The sequence below is a fragment of the Equus przewalskii genome, chromosome 10, assembly GCF_037783145.1.
Source record: "Equus przewalskii isolate Varuska chromosome 10, EquPr2, whole genome shotgun sequence".
NCBI classification, from domain to species: domain Eukaryota; kingdom Metazoa; phylum Chordata; class Mammalia; order Perissodactyla; family Equidae; genus Equus; species Equus przewalskii.
In genome coordinates this window covers 23,347,484-23,373,174 of record NC_091840.1, presented here as the reverse complement: position 1 = coordinate 23,373,174, position 25,691 = coordinate 23,347,484, and the positions used below count along the sequence as shown (strand labels likewise).

Genomic DNA, 25,691 nt, shown 5'->3' with positions numbered 1-25,691 from the left:
ATGTTCATTCCAGAGGGGGTCCCCTGAGGCAGGCTGAGGCCAGGGGACCCACCTACCCCTTCCCTCTCCCCTCAAACCCAAAGAACCACAGGCTTCGGAGAGTATGCAGCATTTATTACAAAGCCAGGAGATACAAATGGCCCAGGGCAGGAGGAGGGGACAGCCACAGCACCTCAGACACACGACAGGGTGCAAACACAGACAAACCCGTCAGGGGCTCCCCACCCCAAAAACCCAGGTTATGAAAGAGTCTTGCCTCCTCCGTGATCTGCTCTATGTACAGTGGAGGAAAAACAGGTGGGCAGGGATCTGGTGGGGTCTGCCCCCAGGGGACAAACCACTGACCTCTCGGGATGAAGGGGAGGTCAGAGCTTACAGGCTTCTGTCTTCTTGTGCTTTTAGAAGCCTCTGTCACTCTTTCCTGACTCAGCCTCAGCTGAGGGTGGCGAGGGAACTAGAGGGCTGTTTGCCTTTGGCAAAATCTGGGGTCTGTGCTTATCCGACATTAACCCCGCTCCACCTCTCCCCTCTCGGCCCCCAAGTGAGACTTGACCACCAGCCTTGCTAGCGTGGGTTCCTGGGTGGGGGCAGGAGGGGCGAAGTGGTTCACAATGCTAAAGCCACAGTGGAATTCCAAGGGCCGAGGCCTCCCGTGGCCTGAATCTTCTCTTCCACAAGATAAATGATGCACAGGCCACACACACAGGAAAAAGAAAGAAAGGCAGAACTATCTATTCTTTGCACAAAGTTTCCACTGTAAGAGGAGGAGGTAAGGGAGATGCCATCTCCACCGCCCACTCGCTCCTCAGAACCAGGGATAAACTGCATTGGTAAAAGGCACTGTCTTAGCAATTCTGTGGACATTCAACAATGGCCGGGGGTGGGTGTAGGGGACTGGTTGGGACAGGATGGCAGCCATGATGGGGAGAGGGAAGGTGGACCCCATACACAGCCAGTTAGTTGTGCCTAAAACTTTGGGGGCTGGTGGGGCCCCCCAACACCTCATCTGCCCTGGGAAACAGGAGGAGGATGGAGTAGAGCTTTCCTGGGCCTCAAGTGGTCCTCCAGGCATCCCCCGAAAGAGAGCAGAGCAAATTACACAAGACCCCCTAAGAATGAACACCCCCATCCCCACACATACACACACACATAAAGTTTGTTTCCTGTGGCATTTAAATTAATCTGGTTGGTCCATAGAAAATAAGTATGTATATTTGGTTTTTCCTATGTACATATATATATAGATTTATTTATAAAACCCGCCTCCCACCCCTAAGGTGGGAGGAGCTGGGGAAAGTAGAAGAGGTGGAAAAATGGGCCCAGAAAAAGTGGAGGAGTGGAGAGGCGTGGCTGGCAAAGAAGGGAGAGGGTCCCTTTGCTCAAGTTAAGGGGGGCACAGGAGCTCCGTTGACAGTCATCTTGCGCCCCCTGCTGGTGGAGGATGGTGTCTGCAGGCAGTTCGAGGTGCCCCCGTTGGCAGCTGTGGTGGCCCCACTGGCTGTCGAAGGGGGAGTGGGGGAGGTAGGGTGGGTGGCTGGGGGCCCGTGGGAGCTGGGAGAGCCATGGGAGGGGGTGGCTGGGCTGGGCAGGGAGGAGGAGGTGGCCGGCAGGGTGGCAGGGCTGGGAGCCTTGTCGCTGACTGACTCACACTCAGACGCCCCGCTGGTGTTGGTGCCCTCGGAGGGAGTGGGCGCTGTGGGCAAGGTGAGCCGCTTGCAGGCCGGCTGGACACGATACTTGAGGGGGAGAGGGCCGTTCTGTAGGGAGAGTGGGGGACAGAGGCAGGGAAGGGGAGGGTGTCAGGAGAGAGGCTAAGCAGACTGCCACCCACCTTTACCCCACAGCGCCCAAACACTCAGAAAAGGGAAGGTGCGATCTTGGAGAGGAGAAAGAGCTGGGAGAAAGGAGGAGCCAGGCCAGAGATACAGGGGCACACAGAGACCCAGAGAGACCAGGTAAGACCAGAGAGAAAAAGGAGAGAGGGAGGCCGAAGAGCAGACAGCAACATTTCCTCTTCTACAGCCACCAGACCCTCTTTTCTGACCCTAAATCAGGGCAGATAATCTGCCCAAGGATCCTTTTCTCCTCCTGAGTGTGGGAGGTCATCAGTGAAATGGCCTGGAGGCTGACCTGGTATGGTGGGCCATCCTGGACATGTCCAGCTCATAGACAAAGGATGAACTGTCTGTGACTGGAGCAGGGCGAACCATGTGGTCACGGTGGCCACAGACCAATGTCACACCCTGCAGGGGTCCACTCCCAGCCCCGCCCCGTCGGGCACCACCCTGCCCGGCTCACCCGCCGCCAGGGGTAGATGTAGGCGATATCCATGAGGGTGTAGTATTCCTTCAGTGGCTCGTCCTCATACAGAACCTCCACCTGTAGGACGAAAGGCAGGACACCATGACCCTGGCTGGGCTCGAGGCTCCAGCCATTTGGCAAAGAGTCTCCAGGCTAGGAGTCTTGGGGGATGGGAGGTGGGGCACTGGGGAGGGGTGACTTGCAGGTGGTCCCTCCTAACTCTGGGGTTCCATGGTGTATTTGACTTCCCTATCAGAGTTGTCCCAACATAACTCCTGACTACCACGTGGGAAGGGATCCAGAGAAGATACCCACATCATTAACAACCCCCACCTCCAGCCACCCTCACAGCTATCTGGGTCTCCTTACATCTCTGACAGGTACCCCGGAGGAGCTAATGGGCAAAGAAAAGGCGTAGGTGAGAAGGATCTCGTGGGACAGTGGCTCTCACCCAGGCTGCACAGTGGAATCACCCACGGAACTTTAAAAAAATACCAATGCTTGGATCTCACCCCCCGAGATTCTGATTTAACTGGTATGATACGAGCCGAGTTTGAAAGCTCCCCATGATTCTGACATGCAGCAAAGTTGGGGATCCACTGTCCTAGAGCCTTGATACTCAAAGTGTGGTCCATGGACCAGTAACATTGGCAGCACCTGGGAACTTGCTAGAAATGCAGAATCTACTGAATCAGAATTTGATTTCAACAAGCTCTCTTAGGGGATCACAGACACATTCAAATTTGAAAGGAATGTCCTAGAACTCCACTGGAATTTCAGACTGACCTTCCTTCAGCCAGCTGGCCCTAGGTAAGACCTTGTATTTTTGCACACGTACCTCTGCCACAGTTCTGAGTGTGCAAGCATGCATGCACACACACACACACCACCTTGGTCCCACACACCTCTACATACTGACTTCGACAGATGCAGACTGCCCCACCCTAATCTTGGTTTCAATTACCCTTCTACTCCGGCTCAATTACACAACCATGCAGGCCCTTGGGGACACCTGGCCAACCCTGAACAATGTCTGGGATGCACAGATTGTCAGACACCCCCCCCCACACACACACTCATTTTTTGAAGATGCCCAGGGACTCACCTTGTACTTGCTGGGCACATCCATCTTGTTGCGGAGAAACTTGGCAAGATGCATCACAGTCATGGCTGCTGGGCATCGCAGGAAGCGCACCCCTGTCTGCTGGGGGAGAGGCACCCAAGGGCTGGGGTCCACCCCATGCACTCTCTCCCTGCCCACATCCCACCATTGGGCAGGCCCCAGCACTCACCTTCTCCTTGTCCCCATCCCCATTCTCCAGGGGACCCTTCTTCTCCTCCCGGTCCCTGGGGAGGAGAAAGAATGAAGTTAGGGAGACGCTGGAGCAGGCAGGATTCCCTAATGCACACATCCAGAAGGCCCTCCCCAAGACACCCTTCCTCTCAGGGGAACGGGGCCAGGGTGGGAGAAGGGGGTGACCCAGCTTAGGACCCCAAAAGGACCAGCTGCAGATCAGACTTGCCTGACACCTTCGTAGAACTCAATGGAGAGGCTGACAATCTCATCGTCGCTCAGAGCCCCCTTCTCCTGCTCCAGAACCTCACCACGGTCCTCATTTGAGCCATTGGGGACTACAGAAGGAAAGAGATCTAAGGGGTTGGCCTACGATTGGGGAAAGGAGCCCCACCAAGGACCCAGGCATCTCGGAGCTCGGCAAGGTGAGCCCAGCCATGTTCTGGGCTGGGGAGGCAGCATGGTGGTGCGTGGAGGATGGACAGCCTAGTGTGTCCAGCCTTCATGCCTGGGGCAGCACCCCACACTCACGTGGCCCCTGGGAGCACACACACACATGTGAACACACTCACCTTCTGTCAGGGGGTACGCTGCATAGAAATCCCGCCGTCGTTTCATCTCATCTGGAAGAGGGAAGGAAGCAGGGTGAGGAGGGAGCAACAGGCTGGGAAGTGGGGGGCAGTGGGCAGAAGGAAGGGTATATGGATACCTTTAAAAAGCCCGGGGACCAATTTGTAAACGATGTCTTGGAGGGTTTTGTCAGACCTGGAAAAAAACGCACAGGGGCCTATCAGCACCTTAGCTTGATCCCTCCAGCCCCAGAGCCCACTTCCCACCGCCTTTCCTTAGATTCAGGGCCCAGGCCTTGGGGTCCCTGTGGGCCTGGTCTTTCCCCCTCCAGTATTTCTCAGCCTACAACAAGCTGGATACAACCCAGAGGGAGGGAAGGGGCCTTGGGTCCATGCCCAGTGCTTATGCCCCATCTGCCACCTTGGTTACAGGAAGCAAGGAGGGCTAAGGAACAGAGGACAGCTGCCCCAGAGGATCGGCAGGGGCGGGAGGGACAGTGCCAGGCCCACCTGATGCTCAGCAGCGGTCGGGTTTTATGGACCTGCACATCGCACATGGGGCAGTACTTGTTGGTCTCCAGGTAGCGCACGATGCAGGTTTTGCAGACTTGGGGGTGTGGAGAGAGGGAGGAGAGTCAGAGCCCTCTCCGAACCCGAGACAGCCCCCACGCCCTCTGCTCAGGTTCAGATAGCCCCTCTTCTCCACCTTGTCCCCACATTCAGGCCTGTTCAAAGGCCCAGCGTGGTCCTGTTTTGCACAGATGGCAACTGCCCCTTATCTATCCTTGGGGGAGGACCAAACTTATGTGTATGTATGTGTGTGTGTGTGTTAGGCTAGTGTCACGTATCATGCATAAGGTGAGCCCCAAGTCCCAAGCTCCTGATTCAGCACAAAACAACAGCCAGCCTTTAGACATCTCCGGGGTCCTTGACCCCTTGCCACCAAGCCCATAGTGCACACGAGGGGCACGTGCACCTTCAAGGGGTGAAATTTTGGCCCCAGAGATTTCAGATGAAAAGTCCCTGAAATGAACTTCTGGGCTGAAACCTCCAGTCTCCCTTCCCAGGCAGCCTCTCTGACCGGAGGACCCCACAAGATACATGGACATGTGTGCTCATCAGGGCAGGGGCTGTGCTCTGCCTTCCCTGGGCAGTGTTCCTCCAACCTGGGCAGAGGCCGGCCACGCCGCCCCCTCTGCCCCGCCCTAAGAAGCAGCCCCTCCACCAACTCACAGGAATGCAAGCACTCCACAATGGTGGTGGCATCGATGAAGTACCCCCCGCAGAGGGCACACATGAGGTGAGGGTTCAGCTCTGTGATTTTGATCCGTGTGGTCCGATGCATGATGCCGGGGTGGGGGGCAGGGGGGTTGGGGAGCGTCACCCTGGGAAGTGAAAGTAGAATGAGAAACACAGAGATCCAAGAGGCCCTCCCATGCAACATCTCTCCCTGAGCCTGAGGCTCTTCCTCTGTGCCCTCAGGGCTGGACTGGGTGAAAGCATGGGCCTGGGTCTTTCTGGCCCCTCTGAGTGTTCACTGGAGATTCATGTAACCTTGAGCAACAAGGTCAGGTTCCATCTCAGGAGCAGCAGGAAAGACTGAGGTTAGACCACAGGAAGTAACTACCCAACTTTTCAGAGGATGTGGGGAGGCAGGAAAATGGAAGAGAACAGAGTTGTAGAAAATCTCCCTGATCCTAAGCCATATTCACTCAAGTGAGTGCTGGGAGCTGTGAGGAAACTTAAATAACCCAGTGCCCTGAACCTCAGCAAAATCAAAGAAAGAAAAGAATAAATTACCCGTGCCCCTTGCCCCATCTACACAGGCACAAGGCTCCTGAGTTGATCTTTCCCATCCTACTCTCCTTCCATCCCATCCACTCCTTCACGAGGAAGCCTTCCCTGGAAACACTGGGGTCCCAGGCTGCCCCAAGTTTGAAGAGGGCACCCCATCACTTGTCCTTCCAGCTCTGTACCCAGCCCTGGCCCTGCAACAGCAACCTGGAAATCCACCATATGCTGACCATGCAGGTTCCAGAATGTCCCCATGTGGGCACTGCCACCCACAGGCACCTCCTCTGCAGCCTGTCCACAGGCTATGCAGAGACAGACCACAGGCTCTCCTAGATGCCTACCAAAGCTGGGCAGAAAGTTCCCCGTACCCAGCCCCCTGGAGCACCCAGCCAAGCCCTGGCAGGGTCCAGGGAAGTCAGGCAAAGCCCAGCTCTGGATCAGCCGATGTGTTTCCTTCTTGGTATAGAAATCAAACCTGCACCTAGAAGGGACAGCCCCTCCCTCTCTCCCTTCTTTCCCAGAGTAAAAGCCCAAGAGGTGGGGCTTGGGAGGGTGGCCAAGCCCAACAGCTCCTTTACAACACACACCCTTCTCTCCTTTCCAGAGAGATTTCTAAAGCCACTACATTGGGTTTTCTAGGACCAGAAATTCACAGCCAGGATCAGCAGTTTCTATAGAGACCCCAGGATGAGTTTGGCCAGGACCCAAACAGCCAACAGAGGCACAGGGAGCCTGGCCAGAGATGGAAAGAGATGGAGAGACACAAAGGTCACATGTGGGAGAGACCCCAAGTGCAGGGCAGACAGATGGGAACAAGCAAGCCAAAGGCCAGTGGAGACGCAGTGGCCGAGAGAGACCTGCAGACCCAGCCGAAGGAGGAACAGGGGTTCCCGCGCCACACAGGGCTGCCTTGGCCGGTCCTCCCCGCATGGGTCCCCCCTTCACAATTACGCAGAAGGCTTGTTGGCTACTCCACTGTTTGGTCGTTTCCATAGTAACCTTGTCCCTGGCAAGATGCCTAAATATTATTACAACCATCCAGAGGAGAGAACAAACTCCAAGTGGCTGTCTCACTGAGCGTGTGTTATAATCCATCGGACGTGTACGTGCCGTCTGGGCCTCCAAAGGTACTTCCTGTGACTACTAGTCCCGTGCGTGTGTCTGTGTGTAAATAAATCTCTGTGTGCGTGTACAGCCAGAAAGAAAACATTTTGGGGTCTGGTAACACTGGGGGTCCAGGTTGCTATCAGTGAATCTCATCCCCCTTTTCTCTCTCTCTCCCTCTCACACACGCACACAAACACGCAGGCGCTTCACACTGCCATAGCCACCTCATTCACACACGCTGTGTTTTCAAAACAGACACTTGCTCTTAAGAGCTCCTATCCAGTTCCGCCTGGCAGACTGTGGCCTGAGCACACAGGAGCTCCTAGGCAAATGGCCACGCCCCCAACCTCTGGCTTCTGCAAGCATCTGTGAGAATTCAGACCAAGACTATTCCTCAAGCCCCTTTCTGGATGCGCGGGTAAACAGACAGAAGAGACATGGTGCTTAGTGAAGGAAATGTTCCTCCTTCTCCCCTTTAAGAAATGAGCCCCCCTGCCACACTCCCTGCTCCCCGACCCCATCCCCAGGGGCCTCAGCCTATTACCTCTGGGGCTGGGGGTGGGGAGAAGCACTGATTGGTTCCACACCTGATTGCCATGGTTACCTGCAAGGCCCTGCCAGCAGGTGCCAAGCACAACTGTAAACAGGAGCTCTGTTCTTCCACTGCCCCCCCTCCCCAGGCCCCCCACCCCATGAGGCCTCAGGGCCCCACATTTCTGACACCCAGTTCCTCCCAGCTGCAACTGGCTGCTGCGTCGTTGCCGCAGGAGGAAAGAGAAGAGGGGTGATGGGTGGCTGGACCTCCAGCTGTCATCATTTTAGGGAACAGCCTGAGGGAGACAGCGAGGGAGAGAGAAATCCCAAAAAGCAGAAAAGGGAGCCCAAGGGCCATGTGGAAGTAGGCTTTGGGGACTTCAACAGGTCAGTCTCAGCAACATCCCCACAGAGGACACAAGCACTGTCTCCTACCCCCAACTGGGGACCAGTCCTTCAAAATCTTCTGTCCCCAAACCCCTGTCTTTGCCCAGGCCTGGGGCCTGGGGTCTCGGCTACAGTGGCAGGAAAAGAGCCTGATCCGCACCCAGCCCCCAGCCCCAACTCCTCCTCCACATTCCAGCCTGGCATTTGTCTTTCCCCAGCCTCAAAGCCCCCTACTAATAGAGACCACGCCCCATGGCTCCATTCTAAGCAGTCTCTTTCTGGAAGCTCCTCCGCAATTCAGGTCTCTCCGGCTGTCAGTTTTTTCACTTTCCCTGCAGAAAGGGCCAGGCTGATAACCCAGAGGTTGCTTCTGCTCCTCCGGAAGCCCAGCTACAGCATTCCTTGCTCTGCCCTTCCTCCACATGACATTAGCCCAGCTCCCTCTTGGAAGCTTCCTTCCGGGTCTTAGGAAGTCACTCAAGGTCACATCCAGACATCCAGAATTGCAGAGATAAAAGAGATCTTAGCATCTTGTCCGGGGTCTGCCCATGGCCGAGTGGTTAAGTTCGTGTGGTGAAGTTCGTGTTCTCCGCTTCGGCGACCTGGGGTTCACCCATTCGGATCCTGGGCATGGACCTACGCACAGCTCATTAAGCCATGTTGTGGCGGCATCACACAAAGAAGTACTAGAATGACTTCCAATAAGGATATACAACTATGTACTGGGGCTTTGGGGAGAAAAAAAAAAAGAGCAAGACTGGCAACAGATATTCGCTCAGGGCCAATCTTCCTCACCAAAAAAAAACAACGAAGAAGAAGAAGAAAGCGTCTTGTCCAATCCTTTCATTTTACAGATGATGAAACTCAACAAGAAGTGACTTGTCTAAGGTCACACTGCAACGCAGTGGCAGTCCAAGGACTAGAAACTGCCTGACTCCCATTCGAGTAATCTGTACACACTGGCATCCAGGCCAGGCTCCCCACACATCTAGGGAACCAGTAAGCCTGACTCCATCCAGGTGGGTAGAAGGTAGAAGGACTCCAAGTTCTCTAGAAGATCACTCAGTGAGCCTTCTGGGAGAGGTCAAAGTCTGGCCAAAACATGACCATGAGCACACATTCTCGCCATGAAGCAGGAAGAGAGGGCAGAGGCTAACCGCCTCACCTATTTCCATGCACAGACAGAGAAACTGAGGCTGCATGAAAGCAGTGAGCCAGAGTGTCCTGGGTCCTGGGAGTCCCTTCCTCTCCCAGCTGTGTGGAAGCACAGTGTATTTGTCTGGGGGGATGGGGACACTGTCAACCTCTCAATGTTCCCTGATCCTTGACCCCCGCCATGGCCATCAGAACTGCAAAAGGCCTCTAGCTCCTGAAGCTGGCTCACCCTACTCCCCTCCCCCTCCTTTCCCACCTCTCAGCTTCTTAAGATCAAACAAAGACAAACACCCAAAATATACACCCAGAGCTACAAGTGCCAGATACACACATGGATGCACAGCTAGACACACCCCCTCCATCTCTCTCTCACACTCACACACACACACACAACCAGACACTTGGCCAGACACACCCCATCACACATACGGCCAGATCAGAGCCAGGCCCACACTGTCGAAATGCACAAGCCCCTGCCCCCAACCCCCCATCCAGAAGCACACAGTCTGACATCCCTAAACCAGAGCTGCAAACACACACTAAGCTTTTGTGCATCCCTGGTCCACCCAGGGTAAATCAGAACATAAGTCTTCCAGCAACAAAGGCACCGCAGCTCCCAACCCCTGCTCTGGGGGCCAGAGGCTGGGGGAGTGGGGCAGGCATCTGACCTGCACAAAGATATAACCTATAACCTTTCCTGGTCAGGCTCTCTCCATTCCTATGGCAACAGTTCCATCAACCACGATCTCTCAGGCAAGGCCAGGAGCAGCAGAGAGCCCCCCCTTCCTGCCCACCCCACAGGACTTCAACTTGAATCCCACCCAGCTACACAGGGTCTAGATCCTGAGTCCCAGGGCTCACCTGGAGTCTGTTTCCTGCCTCAAGCCAAAGACAGCTCTAAGGCTTCAGCTCCAAACCAGGGAACCCCTGGGAAAACCTCCCCACCAAAAAGCTGCAACAGAGCTGGCTTTATGCTCCTTCTCCAAGTACTAACACTTTGGAACAGAGTGGAGAGGGGGAGGAAGGAGAGAAATTAGAGTTTCAGGAACAGATACAAACTGCAAGAGGCCCAGAGAAGGAGGCATCACAAGGGAGGGGGAGACATCCACGAGACCCCCTCCCCAGGGACAGGGAGCCCTGGCGAGACTGAGGCAGCGTTGTGGGGGTGCTCTGAGAGACAAAGCCCGGGGGAAGCGCGGGATAACACTTTCACAATATTTACAGGGGAATTCACCACCACCAGGCCATCTCCCTTCCCCACCTCAAGCCATCCGGAGCAATTCTGGGCAGATGGGGGCAGTGGGGGAGGGGGAGAGGCATGCCTGGGCCCACGGTGGAGACAGGAGGGGCAGGGGATGTCTGCTTGCCGAGGGGTCCCACCCGCTCAGAGCTGGCAGCAAGAGGGCCTGGGGAGGGAGGGGGCAGCCTGGCTCCCCAGGGGAAGAGGGGCCAGTCGGTGAGACCCCTCCTGCCTCCGCTGGCGATGGGAAATACCGCGATAAATCTCCCCCCAGCGCCATTCTACCCGCTCCGCCCTGGCTTCCGCGGGAGCCTGGGTCAGAGGATCAGGGACCCCAGTTACCCGGTGGCCGCTCCTACCTTCCCTAAAGCCAAACTTTCGGCGGGGCCCAAGGAGGGGTGTTCCGCGGAGAAAGAGGCTCTGCCGAGGTGTTTCGGGGAGGGGGCGGGGCGCCCAGTCCTGGGATGGGGGAAAGGGACCGGCTGGGGGAGGTGCCCGAGAGGACCCGGACCCCGGCGGGGAAGAGCGCCCTCCCCCGGTCCCGCAGCAATCAAAAAAGCATGTCCCCTTCCTCCCGGCCTCAAGTCCTCGCGCGTCCACGACGCCCCAGTCCCCACGGAAGAAGCAGAGGGCGACCGCTCCCCAGAGCGAAGGGGGTGGTGGGCCGCAGCCTGAGGCTGCTCCGGCTCGGGGGGAGGGCTCAGGGGGCAGAGATCCACCCCAGCGCAGAGCCCCAAAGCCCTGTGGCTGAATCGGACCCTCCCCCTCGCTACCTCGGGAGCAGGTCTACGAGGGGGCTGCGACACAAAGAGGTGGTGGTCGAGGGAGACGCCAAATCGTTAAAAGGGGGAATCCGCTTCGGCCATCTTGGAAGGGAGGAAAGGGAAAAGGGGAGAGAAAAAAGGGAGAAAGAAAGGCGGACGGGGCGAGCGAGGATAGGGGCTGGCGGGGGTGGGGCGGGGACGCGAGAAGCAGGCCCGGCTCGGAGCCTCCCCCTCCCACAGGGGTTTGCAAAGAAGGAAATATCGGCCCCTCATCCCAATCCCCAAATGGTTGCGGGGTAGGAGAAGGAAAGGAAGGGGGAGTCCGCCTCTGCTTACCTGGGTTCGGGGTCCGGTGGGTCTCGGGGAGGGGGGGATGGGAGGGAGGGAGGGAAGGGAGGGGAGGGGGGCCGCAGCCGTGTCGCTCGCTCCGGCGGCGGGAGGGGAGAAACCTACGGTAAGAAAGGAGTTTGTGAAAGCAGCTTGGGGTGGGAGGGAGAGAGGGGAGGGGAGGGGACGGAGGGGGGAGGGGAGGGACCGGGACTGGAAGGGGGGAGACAAAATGGCTTTTTTCCTCCAGACAAGAGTAGGTCCCGCCCACTACTCACCCACGTGACCTCATTCCTTCAGGGTGTTTGCGGAGAGGGGAAGAGGAGGAGGGAGAGAGGCTAACAACGCTGCCCCCCAAGCCGGGGGCCGGGCCCCAAAACTAGGACGCGACCTCAGTCTTCTCAGACAGCCCCTGACCCTGGTGGATGTATCCTCTGCTCTGTTACCCTCCGCAACTAGTCCCTCCTCCCCCCAGAATATGTGTGCTCCCCCCCACCCCCTGACCCTGCGATTCCCGCCCCTAGCGAGGCGCCTGGAAAATGGTGAGATGAGGACCGGGCTGAAAGGTGGCTCGCCCGGCAGTCCTCCACGCCTCGACCAAAGGGCGCTGGGCTCGGGCTCGGGTCGCGACGCCTCCGGCCAGGCGTCTGGGTTATTTTCATTCACTCCAAGTGACATTCCCTTAAAATTAGTAACTGCATCGGTGAGAGAGCGTCTCCCACCCCCCTTGCCCCTCTCAGCGGCCCGATCACTGGCTCTAAAATGCAGCGCCCAGGGACTCAGCCGGGGCGCCTCGGGGAGCAAACTGCCGGGGAACGGAGGGCGAGGCCTGGGGGGACGTCTCATTGAGGGGCTCAGGTTTGCTGTGGTGCAGGCTGGCCCCCCGGCGTGTTGGGGCGGGGAAGAACGGAACGCAGCCTCAGCCGGGAGCCAAGCTGAAGACGGGGACGCAGGCTCCGGGCCCGGGGCACAATACGCCGACCAATCTCGAGAGGCCAGAAAGGACTAGAAAACGAGGCTCCAGGGCTCTAAAGTGGGCCCGCGCTTCTTTCCTGTCTCGCGCTGATTCCCGCATTTTCTCCCCGTGCGCCGACTGCGCTCGGCGCTCTGCGCGGTCGGTGCGCCTCCCTCGCGGCGGCGGCGGGAGGAGCCGGGAGAGCGCCTCGGCGGCTGGTGCCCGCCGGCTCCGACCGTCGCTTCAGGCTCCTCCCAGCGCTCGGGCTCCGGTGCCCAGTGGCTCCCGCCGGAGGAGAACGCGGATGGAGGCTTGGAAAAGCCAGGAGGAGCGGCTGAGGCTGGCGCCGGGGAAGCGCATCGATACTCCGTTACGGCGACCACCGTGGGCCTGCCTCATTATGACGGTCGAGCCGCTTAATCGAGGTTTCTTAGGAGTGGTCACTGTGTCTGTCCCTCCAAAGAGCTCGATTATCTGGCCAGAAGCGCTATTAAGCGCACTGGCGGTGGGTGATTCGAGTTAGGAAATTAGGAGACGAATCTTCCTCAAGCTTCGGAGCACCTGCCTCCTCTTCCTCCTTCCCTCCTTGCTCGCAGCCCAGGCGGACCTGAAGCTGGGGCTCCCGGACTGAATGCTTTCACCCTTTGGCCGGCGACCAGGAGACCTGCGGATACTGGCCGCCAAGTGACCCCAGCTTCAGCCTTCGTGGCACCCCGGCTGAATGGGGGCAGGGAGGAAGAGAAAAGGCGGGAGAGATTTCCGCCCAGAGGGGATGGTCTGAGAACCCGCGGGAGAACGGCCAGGGGAGGATCTGGTCACCTTCTCCCCTGCCCTTGCACGCGGAGACCAGGAGTCCACCGCCCCTCATTTGAAGGGGGCTTGGCGTGGGCACGCCCACTGTCCCTAGGGCAAGTGAGTTGCTGGCATCCAAGGAAGATTCGCGCATCCTCCTCTGTCCCCCAATCACCCTGCAGGGAGGGGAGCGCAGCAGGGACTCCTAGTCTGCCACTCCTTTCGGGCTAGAAGATCCCAGGCAAGACAAACCTGTAAGGGCTTCTCTAAGATCTCGGTCTCACCCACGATCCCACCACACGGGCTACCTGGGAGCGGGGTAGGATATCAGCTACTAGGAAGAGAGCTGACGCCCCTCTGAGTCCCAACCGGAGCCCTTTAATCCTGGAGTGCTGCCTGAAGGGCCACCGTGCTCACCGGGGGATCCCTTCTCTTGTTCCTCAGACAGCCATTAAGCGCCAGTCAAGAGCAAACCATAAGTCAGAAGAGACATGCTGAACACCCCACTACCCACTAAAACTTTATTTTAATCAATTCCATCCTGGGCAACCGGTCCTCACATCCCTGGCCTTTCTGGTTTATCAGGAGAACCTTCTGACCCAAACTTTCTCATATCTGAAGTTCTCTGGTTTCCTGACAAAGAACCACCTGTCATGTGCCAATGTCAAATACTGTGCTAGGCACGGAGGATAGAAAGCTGATGAGGCAAGCTTTTGCCCTCAGGGCACTCACAGGCCAGTGGGCGCAAACCCAGAGGGTTACACAGCCTTCCCTGGTAGCTGCCACTGCACTGTGTATCCCTCCGCTTTGCCCCCACTGGCCTGTGAGCACCCGGGAGGGCTTTCAGAAGAGGCCTCCTTTGAGCCCCGTCTTGAGGGGAGACCACACGTCGAAGGGAACTGCTTGAGAGAGTCCTTTGCTTAGCCCCTCCGTATAAGTGGAGGCTCCCACCCCACACCCTGGGATGCGCCTCTGGCAAACATTAGGTACCAATGCTTCCCCCTCGTTTCTGTGTTAGTTGTAGTCTCTCGGGCTGTCCTCTAGCTGACAACTACTCATCAGAAGAGTCACAGTGTCTGACAGACTAGAAGCTTCCAGAGGGCAGGAACCCAGAAAATCTAGGTAATTATTTCCGGCACATACCAAAAGCTACTGCGAGGACAAGATCCCCTTGAAGGTGCTGACAGTGGTAGGAGAGGGCGGCTCTGCTACTGATTTCATGACTTTGACCTCTGCATCCTATTCTCCTTCTCTCTCCCCAAAACAATGTTTTTTGTCAGTTTCTGCTTCTATTTCCCCATCTTCCTCCCCACTTCTGTGTGTGTATTTCCAGAAAAAAAATGTTTTGTTGTTGTTTTCCTTTTTCTGATACTTCCCATATTAACTGCTTCTGTTTTCCCTCTCTCCATTTTCTCGAGGTCTTCCTTCCACTCACCGCGCCTGTTTCTCCGTCACCTCCCCTCTCTCGCTGTATATCAAGCTATGTTCTCCCTTTCTCATCTTTCTCTTCATCCCTCAGTTTGTCGCTGCCTTTGTCTCTCGCGGTATTTTCTTCCCTACCAAATGTAATATTTCGAGATTGTAACATCGATTGAGGCAGACAATGGAAAACTGTCCAGCCTCCACTGCAAATTCATTCTTAATCCTACGAAAAATGCAACCTATTGCACGGTGAGACAAAAACCTCTGTCTGCTTTTCCTGCTTGGGGGCGGGGTGAGAGGTAGGCGGTGGAGGGAGGTGCTGGAGAAATTATCCCATCATTGACAGAACAATTACGAATTTTCAATCACAATGACTCTCTGATTTGCTATGGAAAAACTGTTACCTCTGCTATTTCAATACAAAATTTGGCTCTTTAGTGGTTGGGAGAATAACGCTTACTTTCGCTACTCACCCCCCTCGCCACCCCCGCCCTTCCTACTAAATAAAAGGCGAGAGAAAGATTGCGTCCCTGGGTGGGCTCGAACCACCAACCTTTCGGTTAACAGCCGAACGCGCTAACCGATTGCGCCACAGAGACTGCGACGATCGCCAGGGTGGCAGTGAGCCGAGTCAATGGGAGTGAGCCTGCGACGGTACAGGAAGCAGGAATGAAATTCTGCAATGTGGCAAAAGTCAGACTCCGGGAAGAAAGGAAAGGGTCCCAATCCAGGGAAGGTAGGAGGCGGGACGCGCACGCCTCTCCTACATGGGCTCTGGGAGGGGCCGTCACAGGTTTCCTAGGGGAAGGAAGATATGGGAAAGCCCGGAACGTCCCTTTTTAGGGTGACCCGAGACTTGGAGATAAGTGAAGTCGACTTGCCGAGAGTCCCCAAAATCATAATAACCTTCGCCCTCCAAACCCCTTTGCAGCTGAACCCCTGTAGCCGCAGAATACCCGCGACGCCCTCCCTCAGCCCCCCTGAAACATTAAATATGCACTTAATGGGTGCCTCCTAAACACCAGGCACCGTTCTAGGCCACTGAAAGTCCAGAGCCTAGCATAGTGCCTGGCACACAACAGATGTAAGGATTTCTCGAATGAAAAAATGAAGCAAACTAGCGTGAGTAATACGCCCGACCCACACAGCGTGCTCATAAGTAACGCTGTGGCGTTAAAGGTGGGCCGCAGGCCCCTATCTCTAGCGCCACTGGCCCACGTGCACGCACGTCCCGGCCAGGTTTCTGGCGTCCTGAGTTCGGATCCGCCGCGATCCCAGCTCGCACCGCGACGCCGGGCTCTTCCGCACTCACAGTGACTTTTCACTTTCCGCTTTCCCAGTCTCCGTTTTGCCTTCTCAACCAAACCCCTGATCTGATGACTGACAGAATGCTTAGCCAATAGAAAGCCAAAATATCCCGGAAGGGTCGGCCTTTCAGCCGGTAGAGAGAAAGCAACAAGAGTGGTTGCGCAGTGAGGGTGTTCGTCCGGTTGCTGAAATTGTGGCGGCTGGAGGTTCCCGTACACTGCAGTCATGGTGAGATGCGGAGCGGGGAGAAGGGACATGGGGTAGGGGTTGAGGAAGGAGATGGCGTCGTGGGAGGTGTGGAAGGCGGAGAGGGCGTGGTGGTCGATTGAAGGAAGCAGCTCCAGTTTGATGGGGAGCGAACCGCCGCGAGGACCCAGGCAGGGGGTGAATGCGGCTCCTCGAAGCCGCCCCGCGCTAATCTCAGGGCTGGATTCGGGACGTCCGGGCGCCTCTAGAGTGGAGGACGGTGCGTGCGGGAGCCTCTGGATCAGGGGCTGCGCCGGGGGCTAGGGCCGCGTTTGGTCCCTTACGCTGAGCACCTCCGCTCTGTCTGCCCCAGTCTATTATGTCCTATAACGGAGGGGCCGTCATGGCCATGAAGGGGAAGAACTGTGTGGCCATCGCTGCCGACAGGCGCTTCGGGATCCAGGCTCAGATGGTGACCACGGACTTCCAGAAGATCTTTCCCATGGGCGACCGGCTGTACATCGGCTTGGCCGGACTCGCCACCGACGTCCAGACAGTGTAAGTGGTGGGGGTCCCCGCCCACACCCAGGCCTCTTCTTGGACCAGCCTTGCCTGGCGTCTTGAGTGGCCTGGGTCAGTCATCTACCAAACAGCACCAGCGAACCTGAGACTTTACTGGACCCCTTGAGCGATACAGAGTTGTAGCCTAACCAACTTTTACCAGCATTTCCTCTGTGCCAGACTGTGGAAAGCAGCTTACGTGCATGGATTCATTTAATCCTCTTAACGACGTTACCATGTTGCTGTCCCATTTTGCAGATGAAGAAACTGAGGGTCTCAGTGTTTGCCCAGGATGCAAGCTATTGAATGTCACCCAGGATCCCAGTGCACGTCTCCCCCAGGCCAAAGCCTGTGCTCAGTCCTTAAAGAACTTCAGGTCTAGTTGACAGACAAGGCAGGCATAGATGGGAAAGAAAACTAACCCATGATGAGCTGGTGCATATTAACGGCCAGCTATCTAGTTGCCAGTGGTTCTGTGGTTTGAGAGAAGGGAGAGTCTGGGAGAGAAGTAGGTAGCTACTGTGATGGTCTAAGTGTGAGGGTTCTGCTCCTAACGGGATGGTAATGGTGGGAAAGGAAAGGAAGGCATTTCTGAGAGTTGTTCTTGACCAGCTACTTGGAGATTGTGAGGCCAAAGAGTCATTCACTGAAGTTGGGGGTCTGTCATTTTTATCTGTTTCTAGTAACTAGACTGGTGCTTGGCATGACGGCAGTCTCGAAATGTTTTCAAGGTGATTTCTGTTTTGAGTATGTTGACTGAAATATAGAAATTGGGAGGACTAGTTTCGGGAGAAAAGTGATGACTTTGATTCTCACACCAATTTTGAAGGAACGACGCGAGCCAAGTAGAAACATCTTGGGAGCAACTGGGGTCTTGAAGTTATATGTCAGGGCTAGAGAGGCATTGGTGATATGTTGGGTCTATGGGAACAGATTCTGAAGAGACACAACATATAGAGGGAAAAAATAAGCTGCGCTTTGAGAGCTGAACTGCATATTTAGCAGTGAAGGAAGAAGAGGCCAGAGGAAGAGAATCAGGGTGGGGTTTCAGGAGGGAAGATGTGGTCACAGGTGGCAGGTCCTGCAGGAAGCTGGTGGCCGTAAGAGCAGCAGTGCCGGGACTTAGTTCTTAGAAGATTGGAAGACTAGTTCGCTAATGTGGGTGGAAGCTTGTCAGAAAATTTTCTCTCTCATTTCCCTTAAAGTGCCCTAAGTCTCAAGGACATATAACTTGGAAATTCTTCCTGGGATGTAAGCCAGCCAGCTCTTTCTTTCCAGTCCTGGTGGAATCAGAGAATGATAGCTTAGAGTTCCTGTCCGTGTGAAGGCCCCCAGCAGACTTCCTCTCTCCAGTCCCTGCCGTTCTGCTCACTCCATTTCCTTTTCTCACCAAGTTTGCTTGTTTGTTGGCGGTAATTGCCAGTTTTGCCAGGCCTCATTTTCCTCACCTGTAAGGTGAAGCTCAGGTCAGGTCTAAGGCCCTTTGTTCTGGTGTCTTGTGACTCATGGCTTTGCTTCCAGGAGATATGGCATTGGTCTGCTCCCTGCAGGGGCCTGTCCCTCAGCTCTGAGATGGCACTGGAGGAGATGTGGCCTTTTTCCTAGGCACTTTCCAGTCCACTAGTGCAGTAGCTGCTGCTTATTAACACACATAAGCCTTTGCAGTTTTCTGAGCACCTTGTCATACACCCGTCTGTTATCTCACCGTCAGGTGATTTAGTTGGTCCCCATCCTATGGATGGAAGAATTGAGTGAGAGGATGAAGGCCCAGCCCGGGTCAGCCCTCAGTCCACTGCTCTTTCTAGTAGAAGCTGCCATGACTATATCTGCAGCGAGACTCCCACCTAGAGTGTAGAAGGAGCTGTGCATTTTATTGTATGTAAATAATTCCTTAAAAAAGGGGAAAAATCCACTTCCTAACTCCGCTTTTCTCCCCTCAAAAAAAGTATGGGGAAAAAGGGTTAGCAGTGTGGCATGTCTACATGCAATGTGTTGGACAAGTCCTGAAAGTGGACATGAGGCTGGACTTCTGGTGAGAAAACCACTGGGAGGGGCTGGCCCCGTGGCCGAGTGGTTAAGTTCGGGCGCTCCGTGGTAGGCGGCCCAGTGTTTCGTTGGTTCAAATCCTGGGCGCGGACATGGCACTACTCATCAGACCACTCTGAGGCGGCATCCCACATGCCACAACTAGAAGGACCCACAACGGAGAATACATAACTATGTACCAGGGGCCTTTGGGGAGAAAAAAAGGAAAAAAATAAAATCTTTAAAAAAAAAAAAAAAGAAAAGAAAACCACTGGGAGAGGGAGAGAGGAGTCTCGGTGTGGGCTGAGATTGTGGTCCCTTTGTACCTCCTGACCTCCACAGGGTGGACACCAGGGGACATTCAGCAGTGACTTACTAACTCCCTTTCTCCTCCTGCCACAGTGCCCAGCGCCTCAAGTTCCGGCTGAACCTTTATGAGCTGAAGGAAGGTCGGCAGATCAAGCCTCAAACCCTCATGAGCATGGTGGCCAACCTCTTGTACGAGAAACGGTGAGTGGAAGTGTAGCTGGGGACTGGGGGACTGCAGAAACCTTTGATTGGCCAAGTAGGATGTAGTATGGAGGGGGTGCCCAGGACGGCAATTCCTCCTGTTTCCCTGTTTCGTATTAGCAGGACGATATCCTTGTTATTTTAGGGGTCTGTTTTCTGTGGGCCTGCCTAACAACCAAATAGAAAAGAAAAGCCTACTTCAGAAGAAGGCAGAGAATGCATATAGCAGATGAACTTGCTTCTAGGCAACAGAATTAACCCCACTGGAGATGCCCTGGCGTCTCCCAGCCAGGAGCCACCCTTACTCCAGAGCTCACTGTGTCGGCCTTAGATTCTCTGGAATACATGGAACCTAGGGTTGGGGTATGTTAGTTTTTATCAGATCTCTTTGAGGACTTTATGATGAGAAAAGAAGGGGCTTAACTGTAGAATTCAGTGCAGAAGCTGGGATAGAATTGAAGGGAGAACCAACCCCATAGGCGTTTCGCCCTGTACCTCTGGGCAGAACCAGTGGCAAGAACACAAATTGAGCTCTTTTTTTCTTTTTTTTTTTAAACTTTTTATTTTAAAATAATTTTAGACTTTATCAAAAAAGTTGCAAAAGTACCCTTTGTTTTCAAAACTAAGTCTTTGTCATTTCCATACTTGGAGCAATATTATTGCCTTTTTAGCATTAAAAAGTTAAAAAGAAAAAAAGGGTTACCTTTTTTTTAGTGTGTGTTAATATTCTCAGCTGTGAATTGTCTACCATGTGTGGTAATCATGTTTATCAGACTCCCAAATTGGGAAAGGCTTAACAAAAGATTTTTTTAAACTCATTTATCTAGGGGGAAAACATCTTATAAAGTTGTAAAAAATAACTCACATTTCGGTATATATTTAATGGCTCTTGTTTATTGCAAACAATAAAATTACAGGACATTGAGGGTGACCTGGAAAATTCTAGGTTCCGATCGGCTGTAGTCAGGAGCTTTCTCTACAAGCCCAACTGAAATCAATGATTTTCCAGCATGTTAGGCTAATGCAGTGATTTGCAAAGTTGAGCAATGTACAGACCCTTTTTAAGGAGAAAACTTCTCATGGACCCCAGAGAATCCATCAAGGCACCTCCGTTTGTGAAACACTGCCAGGAAAAGTTAACCCCTGACCTTCAGGTGACACCTTGGCATCGGCTTCTAGAAGTACAAATGCACACCCTGAACTGTCTTGTTGTATTTAGCTTTAAGGTTGTTACCCAGATAATACACACTATTTTTATATTAACTTTATTTTCAGTTTATTGAGAGAAAAATGCAAAATTTTAAATTTCTTATAGAAATTGATACCCAGGGATCTGTTTGAGAAACACCAAATCAAAGCCTGCTACCCCAACCCCTTCTTCCACCTTAGAATTATTATTAGTTTTTAGAATTATTTTTTACAGCACTATAACTTAAGATTGTGCCCTGAGAAATTACTAGGAGCTGATATAAGACATATGGATAATGCCTTTTTACTTACTGTTTCTATTGAGTGTAGTGGCCATAAGTTTTTGAGTATTTTATATATAAAGATCCCTAACATCGATTCTTCTCAAAGTTCAGAGTCTAGAACAAGTTTCTGATAAGCTGCTATTTCCTGTCGGCAGACAATGAAAATAGCCCAGCTCACTGAGCATCCTTCTTTGCCTTGCCTGCTAGGCGACTCAGAACATAACTTAGTATTTAGTCTGAGTGTCTTGTTTCTGTTTTAATGGTTTAGTTTTATTTTTCAGTGTTTTTCCTATAAACTGCTTCAAATCCTTTTTTGAAAGGAGTAGAGGTATAAATGTATAGATAGAGGATTGAATGGTGATACGACCTGGCTCAGGATAGGGAAGATTAAAAGAAAGCAGAATTCCTAAAGAGAAGAGAGGGAAGAGAGGATCAGGAGTGAGGAGGATATGAAGGTAAGTGTCAGAGAAAAGAAGAAGGAAAAAATCTTAGAGCGTTGCCAGATGCCAGGAGATGGGGGGAGGGTTAATGAAAGCTGGCCACAGGGCAAGGGGATTTTCCAAATAGGCCCTCTGCTTTCCTCCCCGGGTCTGGGCCCGGGTCTTGTCTGAATGTCTGAAGAGGCCTGAACAGGAACGTGCACGTCCGTGAGTTCTGGTCTCTCTGCTCCTGGCCCCCGCAGGTTTGGCCCCTACTACACTGAGCCAGTCATTGCGGGGTTGGACCCGAAGACCTTTAAGCCCTTCATCTGCTCTCTAGACCTCATCGGCTGCCCCATGGTGACTGACGACTTTGTAGTCAGTGGCACTTGCACAGAACAAATGTATGGGATGTGCGAGTCCCTCTGGGAGCCCAACATGGTGAGTCGGTGGCATGGAGTGGGGCTGGGTTCTGAGGTACATCAGGGAAAAATGTATTCACCTGGCAGATAATGGGGGAGATGGTACAGGTAGCAGAGAATGCCACAGCTGCTGAGCCTTGGGAGGGTGTCCAGAAACGCCATCTGCCAGGGCCCTGGTGCGGGTTGGTCGGCTCCAGGGAAGAGCCCCTTCTGTTAGAGACGCCAGTCAGATATTCACTTCAACAACAAGTAGTTCCTCACATCGGGTTTACAGGGTTCTCCCACGTGTTGATTGAACAAACATAGAACAATGTTGTAGGGTCAGAGGCAGCCCCACAGAATAGGCCCTGGAGCCAGGTTGTCTGGGTTGGAGACCCCAATCCAGCTACCATTTAATTAGTTATGTTCTTGGATAAGTCACTTCGCTTCTCTGTGCCCCCCTTTCGTCAGCTGGAGAATGGGGGTGATAATAGAACCGACCTCATGAGTGGTGGTGTGAGGAAAACATGAGCAGATTGGAACCGTGCCTGACAGTGAGGGTTGGCTGTTGTGCCAGCTCTGCCATGCTCTGGGGACACCAGATAGTCTGCCTTCGAGGGCTCACTGCAGTCTAATGAAGCAAGGTGGACACCCCAAAACCTGTTAAAATGCAGTTTGCCAGGAAGAGGAGGAAAGAAAGGGCCTGGTTGGCAGAAGGAACAGCCTGTGCAAAGATGAGGAGCGGCCCGGGGTGTGCGGTGACTGGAGAGAGCTCGCTGTGGCTGCTGGAGTGCGGGTAGAATGCATGGTGGGCGAATGATGGAGAGGGAGCTTGGGGTGAGACTGAAATGCCTTGAATGCACGCCAAGGAGTTTGAACTTTTTTCTTTGGCATGGTGTCAAAGGCAGTAAGAAACCTGACGAACCGTAGACCTGCACGTGGGTGCCATCAGCTATTGTAGTCACGTGCAGGAGGCACTGAGGTCCTGAGCAAAGACGCTGGCAGTGAGGGAGCCGGCAGCCAGAGTCTAGAGGACTTGGTCCCTTAAAGCGGAAGTGAAGGCGGTGGAGATATGAGGACGCCTGAGTTTCTAGCTAAGCCGCCAAGACAGAGGATGCAGGAGAGGGAGCAGGTTTGGGGAATGGATTCATGGTTGGACAGGCTGCTTTTTGAGGCACCTGTGGGACACCCGCGAGACGAGTCCCTCAGACAGCTGATAAAGCACAGAGGAGCCAAATAGGCATTCTTCTCCCCATTTTACAGAAGAAGAATTGAGGCTTGGTGAAGGGACATGTGACGTGCCCAAGGTCACACTGCTGGTTAGTGGAGGAAGCTCAGGGCTTGACCTTTGCCTTACATAACCCTTCTTCCTTCTGAGAAGGAGCTGAGGGGGCTGCCCACCTCCAGGGAACCATCCCTCACTTCAGGCACCAGAGGGGCCAGAGCTGGGGACCTTGAGCCGAGAAAAAAGAGAGTTAAGGAGCCAGACCAAGTTAGGGTCCGAGGCTCTTTGGATTAAAAGGCTTCTGCTGTTTGCAGGATCCAGAACACCTGTTTGAAACCATCTCACAAGCCATGCTGAATGCCGTGGACCGGGATGCAGTGTCAGGCATGGGAGTCATCGTCCACATCATGTGAGTATGCATTGGGAGAAGTCTAGAAGCTTTGCAGACACCTGTCTCTCCCTCCCCAACAAACACCCCATCTTCCCAGCCCCCTGGTCAGGTGTGAAATAAGAAAGGCACTTGCAGCAATCATGGGATAGCAGAAATCCATGCTTCCCTGAGTGGCAGCTGGGAGCCTACCCAGATTCCCCTGGCCCTGAGGCTCCATGACCCCAAGTCTCCTCCCCCTGCTCACAATGGACATTTCTTTCCTTCCTTAACAGTGTCCCCAAAGTCTCAGGGACCTGTGTGGGTATGGGCTACAGCAGGGCTACTGCAGACTGATGGACATTCTAGGCAGCTCCCTCTCTCCCAGCTCCCACCAGTGTGGATCCCACAACTGTACTGAACTGGGAACTATTTCCAACCCCCAGCCAGCTCCCTAACTGCCATCCCTTTTCAGTTTGTTTGGGGCTGTCTCCAGGAACCTGATTGGATGGACTAGAAGGTGTCCTTCCAACTGCTTTATTTGGGTACATCCCAGAGTAAGCATTTAGACCCTTTTATTATGGGGTAGCCTGCTTAATTACTGTAAGAAACAGATTGGGGCTGATAGAGAGAATTTACCACCCCAAGGTTCTTTTATGTTCATTGGAGTGAAACCCATCAGACCTCCTTCCTAAGCCACTTGTTCTCCAGGCCTGGGGGAGCTCCTTCCCTTCTTCAGAGGGCTTCGCAGTCTAGCCCTGAATCATCTCCACTCTTGATGGTTCCGCCTATGGGAAGCCTTCACTGGAGTCTCCCCATTTCTCCATTCTCGCCTTCCCCACCAGAGGCCGAGGAAACAGGCTAACGTGAACGTAACATGAGCAAAACACTTAGACCTAGGGCTAGGACAGCCTGTGTTCTGAGTCTGGATGAGTGTGGACGCTTTGTCTCTCTCTCTGCAGTGAGAAGGACAAAATCACCACCAGGACACTGAAGGCCCGAATGGACTAACCCTGTTCCCAGAGCCTACTTTTTTTTTTTTTTTTTTAAATAAAATACTGTTTCTTCCACTCCTGCTTCTTTGTCTTTGAGTCTTTTACCACAGGTCTGTCCCCAGCTGGGCAGTCGCCCACAGCTTCTCAGGGTGTAGATCCGCCTTCGGGGTCTCTTCTTGACTTGCAGCGTCCTGCACTGGGCACCAGCGGGGACGATTTCCACACGTCACTGGTTGAGGGCCCGCTGCTCAGCCCTTGCACGCAGTGCTTTACACATTCTGCAGTTCAGTCACCGTAACCACTGACAGTAGTTGATAGCATCCTTGTTTAAGGGCAGGTAAGTGACTTGCTCAGGGCCACTTTAATAAGCGGTAGAGCACAGATGTAAACCAGCGCTCCAAAGCCTAGAATCCTTTCCACTCAGCTCTACTGGGAAACTCTCAAATCTTTTCTCATTGTTTCAGGTAGAACTTTGGCCAAGTACCCACAGGTAATACCCTTATGGATCAGTGTTTCTTCCCCTCGGCTGCACACGGGTCCCCTGAGGAGCTTCTTTCTTGTTTTTTTTTTTAAAGATTTTTTATTTTTCCTTTTTCTCCCAAAGTCCCCCGGTACATAGTTGTGTATTTTTAGTTGTGGGTCCTTCTAGTTGTGGCCTATGGGACACCACCTCAACGTTGCCTGATGAGCAGTGCCATGTCCGTGCCCAGGATTCGAACCAGTGAAACCCTGGGCTGCTGCAGTGGAGTGCACAAAGTTAACCACTCAGCCATGGGGCCGGCCCCCTCTCTGGGGAGCTTCTAAAACCCAGATATTTTGATTCCATCTCTCGAGATTCTGATTTAATTGGGCTTTGAAAGGGGCCTGGGCACTTGTCTTTTCTAAAAGTTCCCCAGATAATTCGAGCTTGCAACCTGTAGTAGATGCCCTAGTAAGGGGGAAGTTGGTATAGCATAGTGGTTCCCAAACTTTAGCCTCTATCAGTCACCTGACAGGCTTGTTAAAACACACTTTCTGGGGGCCAGCCCTGGTGGCCTAGTGGTTAAGTTCAGTATGCTCTGCTTTGACGGCCTGGGTTCGGTTCCCAGGTGCAGACCAACACCACTCGTCTGCAGCCATGGTGTGGCAGTGACCCACACACAAAATAGAGGAAGACTAGCAACAAATATTAGGTCAGGGTGAATCTTCCTCAGGGGAAAAAAAAATTGATTCAGATCTGCAGAGGACCTGAGAATTTATATTTCTGATTCCCAGGTGCCACTGACGCTGCTGGTCCAGGACCACGCTTAGAGCTAAATTTTAAGCTTCAAGAGTCTAGATAGAGAACCTGAGGTACACAGAGGTGACCTGTTCAAAGTCAGCCACATAGCTGTTCAATGGAGAGCTGGGACAGGTGTGTGGCTCCCTGCCAGCACTCGTTCTACACAGCTGGCCAAGTGAAAGGGTGGAGGCTTGCCCATTCCTCAGTGTTGTGCTGGAGGACGGCTGGCAGGCCAGTGTAAGCCGCTGCCTGTGCTCTTAGCGGCTGCGTATTAACTGCATCTGAAGGAGGACTCACTTCCAAAAGACACACGTGACAAA

General features: G+C 53.9%; 2 protein-coding genes and 1 non-coding gene across 24 annotated transcripts; 1 reads left to right on the top strand and 2 right to left on the bottom strand.

Moving 5' to 3' along the window:
* Window positions 1–97: 97 nt before the first annotated feature.
* Window positions 98–12,034, bottom strand: PCGF2 (polycomb group ring finger 2). 22 transcript variants are annotated; one of them, XM_070562173.1, is made up of 14 exons: window positions 11,751–12,034; window positions 11,482–11,594; window positions 11,155–11,247; window positions 10,741–10,840; window positions 5,398–5,549; window positions 4,675–4,771; window positions 4,305–4,360; window positions 4,168–4,218; window positions 3,825–3,933; window positions 3,594–3,648; window positions 3,407–3,502; window positions 2,299–2,379; window positions 1,649–1,757; window positions 98–1,498 (listed from the first exon to the last, which is right to left on the bottom strand). In XM_070562173.1, exons 5-14 carry the CDS (start codon window positions 5,507–5,509, stop codon window positions 1,380–1,382), a joined length of 885 nt encoding a protein of 294 aa, XP_070418274.1. In that variant the 5' UTR covers window positions 5,510–5,549; window positions 10,741–10,840; window positions 11,155–11,247; window positions 11,482–11,594; window positions 11,751–12,034; the 3' UTR covers window positions 98–1,379. The 22 variants fall into 22 exon arrangements, with proteins under 22 accessions (XP_070418274.1, XP_070418281.1, XP_070418271.1 ...); XM_070562180.1 differs by lacking the exon at window positions 11,751–12,034 and having other exon boundaries at window positions 98–1,494; window positions 11,482–11,746; XM_070562170.1 differs by lacking the exon at window positions 11,751–12,034 and having other exon boundaries at window positions 3,407–3,505; window positions 11,482–11,744.
* Window positions 12,035–15,166: 3,132 nt separating this feature from the next.
* TRNAN-GUU (transfer RNA asparagine (anticodon GUU)) lies at window positions 15,167–15,240 on the bottom strand. Its single transcript has one exon. It is a non-coding gene; the product is annotated as a tRNA-Asn (tRNA).
* PSMB3 (proteasome 20S subunit beta 3) lies at window positions 15,209–24,185 on the top strand. The gene is made up of 7 exons (XM_070562183.1): window positions 15,209–15,377; window positions 15,982–16,177; window positions 16,509–16,693; window positions 19,124–19,231; window positions 21,386–21,563; window positions 23,063–23,157; window positions 24,078–24,185. The coding sequence occupies exons 2-7, from the start codon at window positions 16,175–16,177 to the stop codon at window positions 24,124–24,126; spliced, it is 618 nt and encodes a 205-aa protein (XP_070418284.1). The 5' UTR covers window positions 15,209–15,377; window positions 15,982–16,174; the 3' UTR covers window positions 24,127–24,185.
* Window positions 24,186–25,691: the final 1,506 nt, after the last annotated feature.

Coding starts and splice junctions, on each gene's coding strand:
- PCGF2 (XM_070562161.1), bottom strand. CDS start 5,509: ATGCATCGGACCACACGGATCAAAATCACAGAGCTGAACCCTCACCTC. Junction 4,361..4,674: donor CGACCGCTGCTGAGCATCAG/GTGGGCCTGGCA, acceptor GTTTTTTTCCAG/GTCTGACAAAACCCTCCAAG. Junction 3,934..4,167: donor AGCGTACCCCCTGACAGAAG/GTGAGTGTGTTC, acceptor TTCCTTCTGTAG/TCCCCAATGGCTCAAATGAG.
- PSMB3 (XM_070562183.1), top strand. Junction 19,232..21,385: donor AACCTCTTGTACGAGAAACG/GTGAGTGGAAGT, acceptor TGGCCCCCGCAG/GTTTGGCCCCTACTACACTG. Junction 23,158..24,077: donor GGAGTCATCGTCCACATCAT/GTGAGTATGCAT, acceptor CTCTCTCTGCAG/TGAGAAGGACAAAATCACCA.